The sequence below is a fragment of the Cololabis saira genome, chromosome 14 (genome assembly GCF_033807715.1).
Source record: "Cololabis saira isolate AMF1-May2022 chromosome 14, fColSai1.1, whole genome shotgun sequence".
Lineage (NCBI taxonomy): Eukaryota > Metazoa > Chordata > Actinopteri > Beloniformes > Belonidae > Cololabis > Cololabis saira.
The window spans coordinates 42,553,860-42,569,098 of record NC_084600.1 but is presented as its reverse complement, the minus strand read 5'-3'; the positions used below and the strand labels follow the sequence as shown (position 1 = coordinate 42,569,098).

At 47.4% G+C, this 15,239-nt stretch overlaps 1 protein-coding gene across 1 annotated transcript; it reads right to left on the bottom strand.

Annotated features, from left to right (window-relative positions):
• Positions 1-294: 294 nt before the first annotated feature.
• LOC133459388 (thrombospondin type-1 domain-containing protein 1) lies at positions 295-13,510 on the bottom strand. The gene is made up of 7 exons (XM_061739279.1): positions 13,121-13,510; positions 10,910-11,301; positions 8,629-9,256; positions 6,559-7,084; positions 3,680-4,142; positions 844-1,316; positions 295-735 (listed from the first exon to the last, which is right to left on the bottom strand). Exons 1-7 carry the CDS (start codon positions 13,170-13,172, stop codon positions 396-398), a joined length of 2,874 nt encoding a protein of 957 aa, XP_061595263.1. The 5' UTR covers positions 13,173-13,510; the 3' UTR covers positions 295-395.
• Positions 13,511-15,239: the final 1,729 nt, after the last annotated feature.

Here is a 15,239-nt window from a genome sequence, read left to right as displayed (position 1 = left end):
AGTTGCTTCTAATAAAAAACTTCACTTCTATCAAAGAAAACATTTTCAATCAAAGAAAAACAGTGTTCAAATACATTTTTTTGAATCTCAAATATTTTTTTCTTTTTCTTTTTTCTTTTTCTTTTTTTCTTTGATTGAAATACATTTTTTTGATTGAAGTGATTTTTTTTTACATTGAAAATATATTGTTTGATTGAAGCAATCTTTATTTTGATTGAATAATTAAGAAACAAATCTACCTCCATAGAGCCGGTGGTACATCAACAAAAACATCAAATGATTAAAACATGCAAAACAAAAAAGGAAGATGTTTTCTAAAGTAGAAATAGTTGTTTTTAATTTACAGTGTATTTAAAACTGAGCCGGGGTGAGATGTAACTGGTCCAGTCAGAGTTCTAGTCCTCCTCGCGGACGTAGACCGGGACCAGGTCCAGGTCCAGCATCCTCTGCTCCGCCTCCGTCAGCCTGTAGGGGGAGGCCCCGCCCCCGGCCGTGATGTCACCGGACATGCTCAGAGAGCTGCAGCGGGCCTTCCTCGGGTCCGGGGGGGCGGCACTGAAGCTGGAGCTGCGCTGGCGGCCCCCCCGGGCCCCGGAGCTGGACTGGGCCTCCTTCAGTTTCCGGGCCAGGATGTTCCTCTGGATCGGGGACGGGCCCCGGCGGTTCCAGTTCTGCTCGGCCCGGTCCAAGCTCAGCTGGTGGGGGGCGTGTGGGGCTGGGCCCCCCGGCCCTGAGGCCGGCCCTGGACCCTTCGGCCCTGGGGACGGCCCTGGACCCCTCGGCCCTGAGGCCGGCCCTGGACCCTTCGGCCCTGGGGACGGCCCTGGACCCCTCGGCCCTGAGGCCGGCCCTGGACCCCTCGGTCCTGGAACAGGAACTGGACCCCTCACCCCTGGGACCGACCCTGGACCCCTCGGTCCTGGAAATGGCCCTGGACCCCCCGGGCCTGAGGCCGGCACTGGACCCTTCACCCCTGGGACCGGCCCTGGACCCCTCAGGCCTGGAACTGGCCCTGGACCCCCCGGGCCTGGAACTGGCCCTGGACCCCCCGGGCCTGGACCCCCAGCCCCACCTGCAGGGTCGCAGCGGTTCCTCCTCTCCGCGGTGCTCACGGGTTTCCCGGGTCCTGAAGAGGCGTTTGTGTTCGTCCCCGTGTTCTTGAGCTCGGTCCAGGGTTTCCTCTGATCGGGTCTCTGGGGTCCGGCTTTAGTCCAGTCCGAGACCCGGTGCTCCGGGATGGGCTGAGGGTGGGGGGGCGGACTCTCCCACCTTCCCCTGCTCCAACTACTTCCTTCAGGCAGAGTCCGAGATCCAACCTGGAGAGAACAGATGTAATTAAGTACATATAAATATCAGGAAAGTTGATTCGTGGCCAAATATTAATGTCCATGGACCACTGGTTCTTGGGGTAACTGTACGGGTCACTGTCAAGTCCAATTGCCTTTAATTTAAGCTGATAATGGGCTGTTATCACGTCTTCTCCACAGTTTCTCTACTAGTTGCAGCCATTTTTGCCACTTAAGGGGGCGTGGTCCAGTAGGAAAGTGACGTCAATGCATACCCTCTATTACACCAATTTCAGGATGAGGGTCTCATCAGGAGCAACAACATCCAGTTGGCACAAGGTGGAGATCTGTATCATCACAGGGTGTACCATCTCTGTAACATTGTTCTCCCTAGCCATGAACATGCTCACTAAATCTGCTGAGCCAGAGTGCAGAGGGCCCCGCACGAAATCCGGACAACGGCAACCAACCAGCAGGGCATTCATGGACGACCTCACAGTCATGACAGAATCGGTCCCAGGTTGCCGGTGGATTCTGAAGGGACTTGAGAAGCTGGTGGAGTGGGCCCGGATGTGTTTCAAACCCGCCAAATCCAGATCAATGGTCCTGAGGAAAGGGAAACTGGAGGGCAAGTTCCGGTGCAACATCTCAGGCACAGCCATCCCAACCATCACAGAATAGTCGGTCAAGAGCTTGGGGAAGGTTTTTGACTGCTCACTGAGAGATACAACATCTATCCGGGCAGCCTGCTCTGAGTTGGATGGTTGGCTGAAAGCCGTGGACAAGTCAGGCCTACCCGGGAAGTTTAAGGCCTGGGTGTACCATCATGGCATTCTTCCCAGGATCCTTTGGCCCCTCCTTGTCTATGCGGTCCCTATCTCTACAGTGGAGACCTTAGAGAAGAGGGTCAGCAACCACCTCCGGAGATGGCTTGGGTTACCCAGGAGCCTGAGCAGCATCGCACTCTACGGGAACACCAACAAACTGCAACTGCCTTTCAAATCCCTGGAGGAAGAATTCAAGGTGACCAGAGCCAAAGAAGTGGTTCAGTACAAGTACCCAAGTGATTCGAAGGTGGCTAACGCAGGGATCCAAATGAGGACTGGCAGGAAATGGAGGGCGGAGAAAGCAGTTCAAGAGGCAGATGCAAGGCTGCGTCACAGGAGCCTGGTGGGAGTGGTCACACGAGGTGTAGCTGGGCTAGGATCCTTTCAAACTCCCCAAATGAACACCAAGGGGAAGGAGGGGGCGACGTCTTGTTCAGGAGGAGGTGAGAGCGGCAGTGGAGGAAACAAGAACCTGCAAGGCAGTGGGAATGAAGCAACAGGGAGCTTGGACAAGAGAAGAGTGATCTGGGCTGAGCTCTGGAAAGCCGAGCCTCACCGTATCAAATTCCTCACCCAGGCAGTGTATGATGTACTACCAAGCACGTCGAACCTGCACATATGGAGCATAGCAGAGACACCAGCATGGCCACTATGTTCCAAGCGAGGAACCCTGGAACACATCCTCAGTTGCTGCACAAGGGCACTTGGAGATGGACGGTACAGGTGTAGACATGACCAGGTCCTTAAGACCATCGCTGAAGCCATCAGCACAGGACTGGTGTGGTCAAAACAGTTCCAACCTACCAAGAAAACTATCACATTTGTCAGAGCTGGGGACACGGCAGCGCCTGCCAGAAGAACTTCATCTGCAGGCATTCTGATGTCTGCAAGAGACTGGCAATTGCTGGTGGACCTTGAACATCAGCTGAAGTTCCCCAGCCCAGTGTATAAATTTGGGCATCCCAACAAAACATAACTCCTTTTAATCCTGTAAACTTAATTTCACTTCTCAACTATCACTGTGTTTGTCTGCTATGTGATATATTTATTTATATATTTATTGCTGATCCGAACAACCAATGATTTATAGAGGAGAATCTTGAAATTGATCAGGGCTGCCCAAACTCTTTCATACCACTGTGTGTAACCTCAGGAAACCCACCGGGTTACACACGTGTATCTATCTATCTATCTATCTATCTATCTATCTATCTATCTATCTATCTATCTATCTATCTGTCTATCTATCTGTCTGTCTGTCTGTCTGTCTGTCTGTCTGTCTGTCTGTCTGTCTGTCTGTCTGTCTGTCTGTCTGTCTGTCTGTCTGTCTGTCTGTCGGTCGGTCGGTCGGTCGGTCGGTCGGTCGGTCGGTCGGTCGGTCGGTCGGTCGGTCGGTCGGTCGGTCGGTCGGTCGGTCGGACGGACGGACGTCCGTCCGTCCGTCCGTCCATCAAACCACCCACCCACCCATACATTGAATAAAACAACTTAAAAACTTGGTATTGAGTATGTTCCATGAGTTCTGGGTTTGTGAGACTTGTGGATGTGTGGTGCTGGACGGCTGACCTGGGTCATGCTCCTCTCCCTGAACGGCCGGGACGGCCCCGGGACGGCCTGCTGCAGCTTGGGGTCCGTGAAGCTGGAGGTGCGCCTGAAGTTGGGGTTCCTGGGGTAGGAGTTCCCGGTCCCGGCGTCCCCGCCCCCCCTGAGGCCGGCGAACCCGCTCCTCTCCACCATCTCCACCCAGTCGGCCGTGCGCTCGCGCCAGTCCGAGCCCGCGCCCCTGGTCCCGCCGGCCCGGGCAGAGACGGGGGGCCCCAGGACCAGGTCCACCCTGGGGCTGAGGCGGTCCGGGGTGGCAGCACCCACAGTGGGGGGGGCGGAGGGGGCGGAGGGGGCGGAGGGGGCCGAGGCGTCCGTCTCCGCCAGGGTGTCGGGGACGGGGCTGGACGAGACGTGGTACAGCTGTGTGGCTTCCCTCAGGCCCTGCTTCTTCATCTCCTTCAGCTGCTGCTGGGCCAGCCGGTACCTGGGGGGGGTTACCGTGGTTACCGTGGTTACCGTGGTTACCGCGGCTCGGCGACAGAACCAGCACACACAGACTACGTTTACATGCAGTCAATAACCCTTTTCTAACCAAAATATTAGCAATAACCCGGTTGCGCACGGTCATGTAAACACCAATAACCCCTTTGAATAAGTGGAATTTGCTCTTATTCCGGTTATTAAAAACTTGAATATGACCCCTGGGTTCCTCCTTTTCTAACCCGAATATTTGGTCATGTATTGCCTAAGAGTATTAGCGCCAGGCAGGGGAAAAATCAAAACAATATTTTAGAGGAGGAAGATTTTTTTTCATTATGTTCTTCAAGAAAAAAGTTGAAATGTCGAGAAAAAAGTCAAAATCTCGTGAATAAAGTTGAAATGTTGAGAAAAAAGGCTAAATTTCTACTTTATTCACGAAATTTTGACTTTATTCTTGAAATTGTACTTCAACATTAATCTCGACATTTCGACTTTTTTCTTGACATTTCAACTTTTTTCTCGAAGTGCACAATAAAAAAAAAAACCTTCCCCTCTCAAATAAAACAAAAAAACAGGAATTTGTTTTCTGCGCATGTTCTTTTTGCAAGGAATCTTGGTCTTTTGAGTCCAGGAAGTTCTTATAAACATGGAGAAACGCAAGACCAGGAAGAGACTAATCACTTCATAAATGTAATGAAAGATATGAACATTTTGACATTTGTAGATGGTAGAAAGTACCAACAAACGCGTAAGTCATCAACAGCTGTTTTGGCTCTTTCAGAGCTGCCGGACGTGGCTGAGGGGATAAGCTCGGCGATCAACACTCAGACTTTAACGTTGGGGGAGCAAAGCCGTAAGCTGGATGCGATTCTTGAACAGAATCGCAGGCTAGCAGCGGCCTTTGAGCTAATTGGCAAGATGGATAAGACCTTAGAGAAGTTGGAAGCTCGGCTTGGCGGGAATTGATCACAAATTCGTCTGATTGGAGTCGCCATTGATGAACCAGAGACTGAAGGCAGACGGAAAATAACTGAGTCTGTCTGTTTTGCAATATAATTGTTGATTCTATAATCTGGCCTTGACAGGGCGGTTTTGGCCGATCGCTCTGGTCACAATCTTCCTGGTGGAATGTAAACAAGGGACTCTCCCCCCACTAACCCTCCCCTCTTCAGGGTCATCTGTGGACTGTTGTCAGAACTGACCGAGCCGACTGATAACATCAAGGACATTGGCTGAGGAGCAGCTCGGAGCGAAGTTCACGGACTTACCGCTACAGACACACTTACTGATAACCACACCTCCCTCATTCTCAACGCCTTCCTCGGCCCCCCCTCTTATCAGCCCCCCCCCCAACAGTCTCCGGGATTCGAGCGCCACGAAGTCCCGGCGATCACTTGGATGTACTGTGCCGGGACCCCCCCCCCCACACACACACACACACACACACACACCCATACACCCACATGCAAGTCTTGTGATGATGTCTGTTGCTTTGTGTGCCGAGGTGTTTTTTGCACCTTGACATTGTGTATTACTGTATACTCAGTGTGAAGATGTTTTTTTTCTCCCCCCCCCCCCCTATCCCAGTGTTACCCTTGGAAAAACAGGCACACAATACCATCGTGTCGCCGCCGGTGTATCTGAAGTCAAAAACAGTTTTCTAAGCTGACCTAATAAACCTGATTCTGATAGCGAGATTTACAAAAAGGTGAGCAAAAAGTTGCGCGAAGCAGGATTTGGTACGAACACCAGACCAGATCAAGCTCCGCTGGAAAACGCTGGAAAAGGCGACTTCTACTGGGCTGTTGATTATCCACCGTGCTGCTGTTATTGTTGTTTTGGATTTGGATACAGGAAGAAGAAGTGGGAATGACGGGAATTGCGTCATGACGTCCTCCATGCGTCGCTGGTTTGATCCAGATATCCCAAATGATTAATGACCATGTATTAGGGAAGGGCGGTATGGACTAAATAATATATCACGATAATTTCTGGCATTTATCCCGATAACGATAAAAATGACGATTAAAAAATACCAATTCAACTCCAACTTTGTAATTATAAATCTATCTCGCTCTCAGATCCGCCATGTTTGTTACACAAAAACCTCATCAACGTGAATTTATCCTTCTTTCTTTCTTTCTTTCTTTCTTTCTTTCTTTCTTTCTTTCTTTCTTTCTTTCTTTCTTTCTTTCTTTCTTTCTTTCTTTCTTTCTTTCTTTCTTTCTTTCTTTCTTTCTTTCTTTCTTTCTTTCTTTCTTTCTTTCTTTCTTTCTTTCTTTCTTTTTGCCTCATTTCTTTCTTTCTTTCTTTTTGCCTCACGCATGGAAACAGATTATTCCCAATGTTTCAATAACTGGAATATTGACCTAAACCCCAGTTTTGACTGCATGTAAACGTAGTCACAGATCCTCACGTACCCGAAGATCGGCGGCAGCATCTTCTGGCCGCTGGGGGAGAGCCGGTCCGGGTCCGGGCCCAGCGGCACCACCCGGGTCTGGGCCACGGCCTGGCCCCGCGGGGGGGCGCCCTCGGACAGGCTGGGCCTCTGGAGGCTGTGGCCGCAGATGGAGGCCTCGTCCGACAGCTTGCGGCCCCCCGGGGGGTGCAGGGGCCCCCCGCGGACCGGGCTGCAGGGGGGGGTCCGGCAGAACCTCCTCCACACCGTCACCAGCACGGTGGCGGCGATGACGGCCAGGCAGAGGGAGATGCCGATCACCACGATCATGTCCCCCCCCAGCAGGGGGGGACTCCCCGGGGGCGGGGACGGGGACGGGGGCCGGCCGGGACAGTCCTCCAGGGAACAGGGGGACTGCTCCCTCGGCTGGCCGCTGCAGCGCCCCCCCGGGCCACCGGGGGGCAGCAGGCAGCCTCGCTCACGCTCCCTCAGGCCCTCGCCGCAGCTCACGCTGCAGGGGCTCCAGGGCTGCCAGGGGCCCCACGACTCTGCAGGGGAGGGGGGGGCAGGATAGTTAACCAGACCTGAGAGGAGGAGCTCACACAACATTCAGCTCTGTTCCCAGGAAACACGCTGCTAAGATTTTCTATATCAGTCAGTGGAGTTAAACTATGGAACAAAATGGATTCAGAATTAAAACAATGTCCAAACATTAAACAGTTTAAAAACAAATATAAGGGGTTTAGCGGCCTTTAGGGGCCTGCAGATAACACTATTGGGTGAACGGCTAGATTTGTATATATTTATGTACAGAAATGAGCATCTATGTATGCATGTGTATATATATGTAAATATGTATGTGTGTGAATATGTATGTGTATATGTGTGTATGTAGATATATAGAGATATAGAGCAGATGGAGTTAATATAGAGATAGTATGGTGTAAATAAATAAGCCATTTTCACATAGAACGCGGCAACACCGCCGGGGTGGCGCAGACTCGGCGCAGAGTCGGCGCAGAGTCGGGGCAGAGCAGGGCGCGCATGGGTCTCCAACTCCAGTCCTGGAGAGACCTATCCAGCATGTTTTAGATCTTTCCCTGCTTCAGCACACCATGATACAAGGATCTGTGTCAACAACAAAACTGTCCAGACCTTGATGACGAGTTAATGACGACCATTGATTAGAATCAGGTGTGTTCATGCAGGGAGACACCTAAAACATGCTGGATAGGTCTCTCCAGGACCAGGGTTGGACAACCCTGCCGTACATATTTGTTGCAAGTTGCTTGGCGACCGAAAAAAAGTTTCATAACCATATATTGATAAATGATTCAACGGATCCTGATATGAGGCATGGAAATGCTATATTTTATTTTAAATTGACATGTTATTGTTAAAAGAGCAAAAGAATATCACATTTCTACCACTTTTAAACACACCAGGTATGTCCAAATTCAGGGAGATTTCACTCCACTTTTGTCCCTTTTTATTGATGTCCCGATAGGCCTGCAGTCTCGCATCCCACAGCTCCTCACACAGACTCACAGCCAAGATTCTTCCATCTTGATCGTCTCTGATCTACAAGCTGCAACTTTTCTTTCTCCCTCCAGCACCTTCTCTCCTATTGGACACCGCTGAGATGCCGTCACAGGGCGCACGGTGAAATTATAAAATTTTCAATTCGCAGCAGCAGCTTGGGGCGTCTTGCGCGGTAACCCAGCGGCAGCTCAGCGGTGTGCGCCTGTTGCGCGTTCTGCCACCGCGGCAACCCGGCGGTGTGCGTCCACTTGCGCCCAATGCCGACGCGCAAACTCAGCGGCGTGCACCCTGATGCGCCCCGCCGACCTCGGCGGCAGACCCTGCGCCCTTGCGCGGAGGCAGCACATACACAACGAATGGCAAAGCCGGCAGCGGCTGCCGCTGTGCGCCCTCTATGTGAAAATGGCTATATATTTATATAAATATTTAATGGGCATGTGTGTACAAATATATAGAAATATTCAACTATGTGTATGTATGTATAGGTAAGTGTGTGAGTATAATTATAGTATAGTTAGTTATTATTACTTGAGATAGATAGACACCTCACCTGCGCTCCTGTAGACCACCAGACACACCTGCGCGGGACTCGGCGAGCGGCTGAAGTTGAAGACGAAGCGGAAGCAGTACTTGTTCTTCCCCGGGTGAAACACGGAGCAGTTGAACTCCGTCTCGTTCTCGCCCTGCGTCAGCCAGTTGTAGGCCAGCGGCGGCGAGGACGGCTCCTCCGCCCCAAACCCGGCCGGTGCCGGCGGGGAACCGACACCCGCGTCGCTGTACAGCAGCACCTTCCCGCTGATGCTAGCGCACGGCGGAGGCACCATCCTCACCGTCATCGTCCCCTCGCAGCCGCTCCGGTAGGCGCCGGCGTCGTCCACCAGCAGCTTGTAGGAGAAGATCCGGGTGAGGTGCAGGGCGTCGGAGCTCTTCACCTCCTGGGCGGCGTGAGGCGACCGCAGGGCCAACCGGACAAAGTCCTTCTCCGTGAACGGGAAGACGCAGGCTAGCTGAATGCTCTGGGTCCGCAGTGGCAGGATCGGGTGGCGCGTCCGGGCTCGAACCTTGTCGATGCTGTTCCGCCCAATCTGGTTGTGCTCCACGTAGCTGACCTCCAGGAAGAGCGCCGAGTCGATACCGCGGGAGCACGCCTGGAAGTGCTCGTTCGTGGATATTCCGACCTGGAGACGAAGAAAGGTTTGGCAGGAATTAGTGTCTCTGGAAGCTTTAGTCCGACTTTAAGGGTGCTTTCACACCTATCCCATTTGGACCAGTTGTTCCGAAACAGGGAGTGTTTCTCCCTAAAGATCGGTTCGTTTTGTATATGTGAACACAGCAATCGCTTGGATGCGGGACAAAACAAGAGCGCCGAGATCCTAGGAGAGGTTAGGTTTAGGTTCTCGGCCCGCTTCCATTCCAGACCTGGAGCGGTTTGTTTCCAGTGAGAACATAATTGACACAGCACACGGAAACACACAGAAACAAACTAACCACACTCGTTTACGATGCTCCATAGCTGTCGTCTTTCCTGGGGTAGGGAAGAGGAAACTCCGCATTCATTTCTGACCAATGAGAGAACAGTTGGTTCGCGCATGGCATTTGTTAACAGATTTGAACCGCTACAGACGGTTGCCTTGTGGACACAAACGCCACAAACGAAAAACGAAACCACTGTATCGATTTCGCCCCTTGTAGCAATCTCATGTTACCGGGGGTCACCAGACAGGACAGAGGACACGGGGTTTCGAGGAGAAATCCTTGAACTTTTATTTCAGCCAGACACAGACGAGTATCAGCACACTCAGTAGCTCTGTGTCCCCTCAAGCAGAGCCCCTTGCTGGTGTGCAGCTGCTCCTTAAAGAGCTCGGAGTCGAGCCGCTGCTCCTTCACATCGAGAGGAGTCAGCTGAGGTGGCTTGGGCATCTGTATCGGATCCTCCTGGACGCCTCCCTAGGGAGGTGTTCCAGGCATGTCCCTCCTCCCTAGGGAGGTGTTCAAGGCATGTCCCTCCTCCCTAGGGAGGTGTTCCAGGCATGTCCCTCCTCCCTAGGGAGGTGTTCCAGGCATGTCCCTCCGGGAGGATGGATGGATGGATGGATGGATGGATGGATGGATGGATGGATGGATGGATGGATGGATGGATCCTCTCTAGGGAAGTGTTCCAGGCATGTCCCACCGGGAGGAGACCCAGACAGGGATGAGGGATGGATGGGCATCTCTGCTAAGACTGCTGCCCCGCGACCCGGTAACGGATGAGCGGAAGAAAATGGATAGATGGATGGATGGATGGATGATGGATGGGTGGATGGATGAACAGATGGATGGATGATGGATGGGTGGATGGATGAACAGATGGATGATGGATGAATGATGGATGGATGGATGAACAGATGGATGAACAGATGGATGGATGGATGGATGGATGGATGGATGAATGATGGATGGATGGATGGATGGATGGTTGGATGGATGAACAGATGGATGAACAGATGAATGAACAGATGGATGGATGGATGATGGATGGATGGATGGATGACTGATGGATGGATGATGGATGGATGGTTGGTTGGATGGATGAACAGATGAATGGATGAACAGATGGATGGATGGATGAACAGATGGATGGATGGATGAACAGATGGATGAACAGATGAATGATGGATGGATGAATGAATGATGGATGATGAACAGATGAATGGATGGATGAATGATGGGTGGATGAATGGATGAATGTATGGATGGATGAACAGATGGATGGATGAATGAACAGATGGATGAACAGATGGATGGATGAACAGATGGATGAATGAACAGATGAATGATGGACGTCTCACCTGGAAAGATCCTGATTGGTTCCCGTCTCTCTCCACGGAGAGGTGGAACGTCGGCCACTGCACCTGCAGCTCCGAGCTCCACCACAGGGTGGAGCCCTCGGCCCGGCCCGACCCGTTACCGTGGGAACCAGGGGGGCCGCCGGGCCGCCGCAGCAGGAACCGGAAGGTCCCGGCGTACAGGAAGCAGGAGCAGTGGAACTCCACCCTGCCGGCCGGGGGGTTGCCGGGCAGATTCCTGCTCAGCAGCGTGGTGTTGCTGTCCGTGTCCACCAGGGAGAGGCTGCCGTTGCCGGCGGCGACGCCGCCGCTGGAGTTGGTGCTGAAGTTCACAAACACGCTGCGGTTGCTAAGGGCAACGTGGAAGGAGGGCCAGATACTGAGCCCTCCGAAGGCTGCAGGGGAGACGGCACAAAAGTACAGTTAGTTTGTGGTTTTTATGAACTTTCACACACTTTCTGAGCATTAATCTAGTCTTAAATTTAAGTTTACCGCAGAATTTTCAACATTTCTCGTTTAGTTTGATACATTTAAAAAAAATGCCTCAAAATCAGTGGAAAACTGTTTTAAATACATAATTCTTCCATAATCAATATTAATATAATAATTATATCACTGAGCAAAGATTGTCTGCGAAGGGGAAGATGCTGGCGCTGCATCAAAGATCTTCATCCTTCAGCTCACACTCCTCTTTCACACACTTTCACACACTTTCTGAACTTTAATTTAGTCTAATTCATCCTTCAGCTCAGGTTCCTCTTCTTTTTTTTATTTATTTTTTATTATTCCACGAGTAATAAACAGAAATCAGTGGATTTGGAATGAAATTATAACAAAAAAAGAATTAACTCAGGAAAATTGAATCAGAGAATCTTGGAAAAGTCCAACAAAATACGATAACTTGTCTCTTTTTGAAAGAAGAAAGAAGACCTGATTATGGGAAGGACTCCAAAAAAAGGAGTAGAAAAACAGTAATATTCAATTTAAAGTTTAATTATTTGACTCGGGTTAATCTTACGCTTGTAATTGACTCTTTCATGGTTGACAGGAAAATATTTCTAAAAAAAGATGCAATTTTCCTGCAATTTTTCTAGATAAATGAGTTTACAGTAGATTTCATAACACACACTTTGAATTTCCCCTGGGATCAATAAAGTATCTATTTATATATATATATATATATATATATATATATATATATATATATATATATATATATATATATATATATATATATATATATATATAAAATATTTCTTTCTTCCTTTCTTTCTTTCTTTCTTTCTTTCTTTCTTTCTTTCTTTCTTTCTTTCTTTCTTTCTTTCTTTCTTTCTTTCTTTCTTTCTTTCAGAATCATTTCTTTCTTTCTTTCTTTCTTTCAGAATCATTTCTTTCTTTCTTTCTTTCTTTCTTTCTTTCTTTCTTTCTTTCTTTCTTTCTTTCTTTCTTTCTTTCGTTCTTTCTTTCTTTCTTTCTTTCTTTCTTTCAGAATCATTTCTTTCTTTCTTTCTTTCTTTCTTTCTTTCTTTCTTTCTTTCTTTCTTTCTTTCTTTCTTTCTTTCTTTCTTTCTTTCTTTCTTTCAGAATCATTTCTTTCTTTCTTTCTTTCTTTCTTTCTTTCTTTCTTTCTTTCTTTCTTTCTTTCTTTCTTTCTTTCTTTCTTTCTTTCTTTCTTTCTTTCTTTCTTTCTTTCTCATTTCTTCAATTTATCATTTTTACCGTGAGATACAAATTCTTATCGTGGGGAATTTTTTTGACGGTTTATCGTGAACGGTAAAATATCACCCATTCCTACTATCTATAACAAGATGTTAAAACCCATTATGCAACATGAAAACACTAGCCCTCTCTTTCATATTAAACTAGTACACCGGAAAGATTGTTGTTTTAATAAAAATTAATAAAATACTTGACCAAAATAACAGGATATTTTGTCTGATTCTTTTGTCTAAATAACAATAAGGATCAATAGTTCATACTTTCTGGCACCACTTTGCTGCGTGAGGAAACATTCCATTTCATTGGCTGCAAAGTCAAAAGTTTGCAGCCTTTTGAACTTCTTACTCTTTGAAACTCATCACATTCCTCTTCCTGATTAAATAAGAGGGAAAACTGACAGCAGCACATAAGAGGAAGTATTTCTGCTCCCACGGATTAAAGAAAACCAAACAAAACCGCTCGGTGTCAGAGTGTGACGGCGTTTGGGAGACTCACCGTATCCCGCCAGCGCCAGCAGGAAGGGCAGCGGCGAGGCCGCCGGTGGCATCCCGAAGTCCTGGCCTCCTCTCCGCTCTTCTCCTCCCTCTCATGGCCGGCTCAGGCCTCCATCCCTCGCTCCTTCAAAAGCAGAAACATCAACAGAGGAATCCCGTGAAGAGCTGGGACGGAGGAAGGGATGGGAGAAGAGGGAGAGAGGTGGCCAACACGGGTTTCTCAGATTTATCGTCTTCCTCTTCCTCTCATTCTCACAATGGTGAAGGAGGTGACGGCATCACACAGGCAGGTTCCTCCGGGGCCTTTGTGCACAACAAAGACCTCAGGACTTATTTTAGACACACTTCCACTGACAACATGCCTTGAAAACATACAATTCCAGGTCAGATCAGCCCCTTCCTCCAGTAGAAATATGAATCTGAGGACTTTTCTAGTCTGTTTTGTTGTTGTTTTAAAGTTACATCCCCAGCCTTCACCAAGCTGGTCTTTTCTGAGTTTTTTGTTTGTTTAAAGGTATGAAAACATTAAAGTTTTCAGTTATAATTGCATAAATTGTCTATATTGAATTACTTTATATACTGTCCTGGGGTTACATTTGCGTAAAATGCTAAAAACCAAATTCTCAAAAATTAAAAACCGAAATAGACCGAAAATGGAAAGAATTTAAATGGAATGTGGGAAAAAATAAAAGCAATTTCATGCGTCTCTGTTTCCTCCCTGGATCTGTTTGGTAATTCTGCCCCACGATGTTTCTGTTTCAGTTCTATCAGCATTCTGGGAGCTGATTGGTCCTTACAGCATCATTAGCTGCAATACTTGCTGTTGAATCTCAATATAATACTAGTAGTAATATGTTGAGAAAATGTGGAGAAAAAAGTCAAAATGTGGAGAAAAAAGTCAAAATGTCGAGAAAAATGTTGAAATGTTGAGAAAAAAGTCAAAATGTCGAGAAAAAATTGGAAATGTCGAGAAAAAAGTCGAAATGTGGAGAAAAAAGTCGAAATGTGGAGGAAAAAGTCAAAATATGGAGAAAAAAGTCAAAATATGGAGAAAAAAGTCGAAATGTGGAGAAAAAAGTCGAAATGTGCAGGAAAAAGTCAAAATGTGGAGGAAAAAGTCAAAATGTGGAGAAAAAAGCCGAAATGTGGAGGAAAAAGTCAAAATGTGGAGGAAAAAGTCAAAATGTGGAGAAAAAAGTCAAAATATGGAGAAAAAAGTCGAAATGTGGAGAAAAAAGTCAAAATATGGAGAAAAAAGTCGAAATGTGGAGAAAAAAGTCGAAATGTGGAGAAAAAAGTCAAAATGTGGAGAAAAAAGTCAAAATGTAGAGAAAAAAGTCAAAATTTAGAGAAAAAAGTCAAAATGTGGAGAAAAAAGTCAAAATGTAGAGAAAAAAGTCAAAATGTAGAGAAAAAAGTCAAAATGTAGAGAAAAAAGTCAAAATGTTGAGAAAAAATTTGAAATGTCGAGAAAAAAGTCGAAATGTGGAGGAAAAAGTCAAAAAGTGGAGGAAAAAGTCAAAATGTCGAGAAAAAAGTCAAAATGTCGAGAAGAAATTCCAAATGTGGAGAAAAAATGTGAAATGTGGAGAAAAAAGTCAAAATGTGGAGAAAAAAGTCAAAATGTGGAGAAAAAAGTGGAAATGTGGAGAAAAAAGTGGAAATGTGGAGAAAAAAGTGGAAATGTGGAGGAAAAAGTCAAAAAGTGGAGGAAAAAGTCAAAATGTGGAGGAAAAAGTCAAAATGTGGAGAAAAAAGTCAAAATATGGAGAAAAAAGTCAAAATATGGAGAAAAAAGTCGAAATGTGGAGAAAAAAGTCAAAATATGGAGAAAAAAGTCGAAATGTGGAGAAAAAAGTGGAAATGTGGAGAAAAAAGTCAAAATGTGGAGAAAAAAGTCAAAATGTAGAGAAAAAAGTCAAAATGTAGAGAAAAAATTTGAAATGTCGAGAAAAAATTTGAAATGTCGAGAAAAAAGTCGAAATGTGGAGGAAAAAGTCAAAAAGAGGAAAAAGTCAAAATGTCGAGAAAAAAGTCAAAATGTCGAGAAAAAAGTCAAAATGTCGAGAAGAAATTCCAAATGTGGAGAAAAAATGTGAAATGTGGAGAAAAAAGTCAAA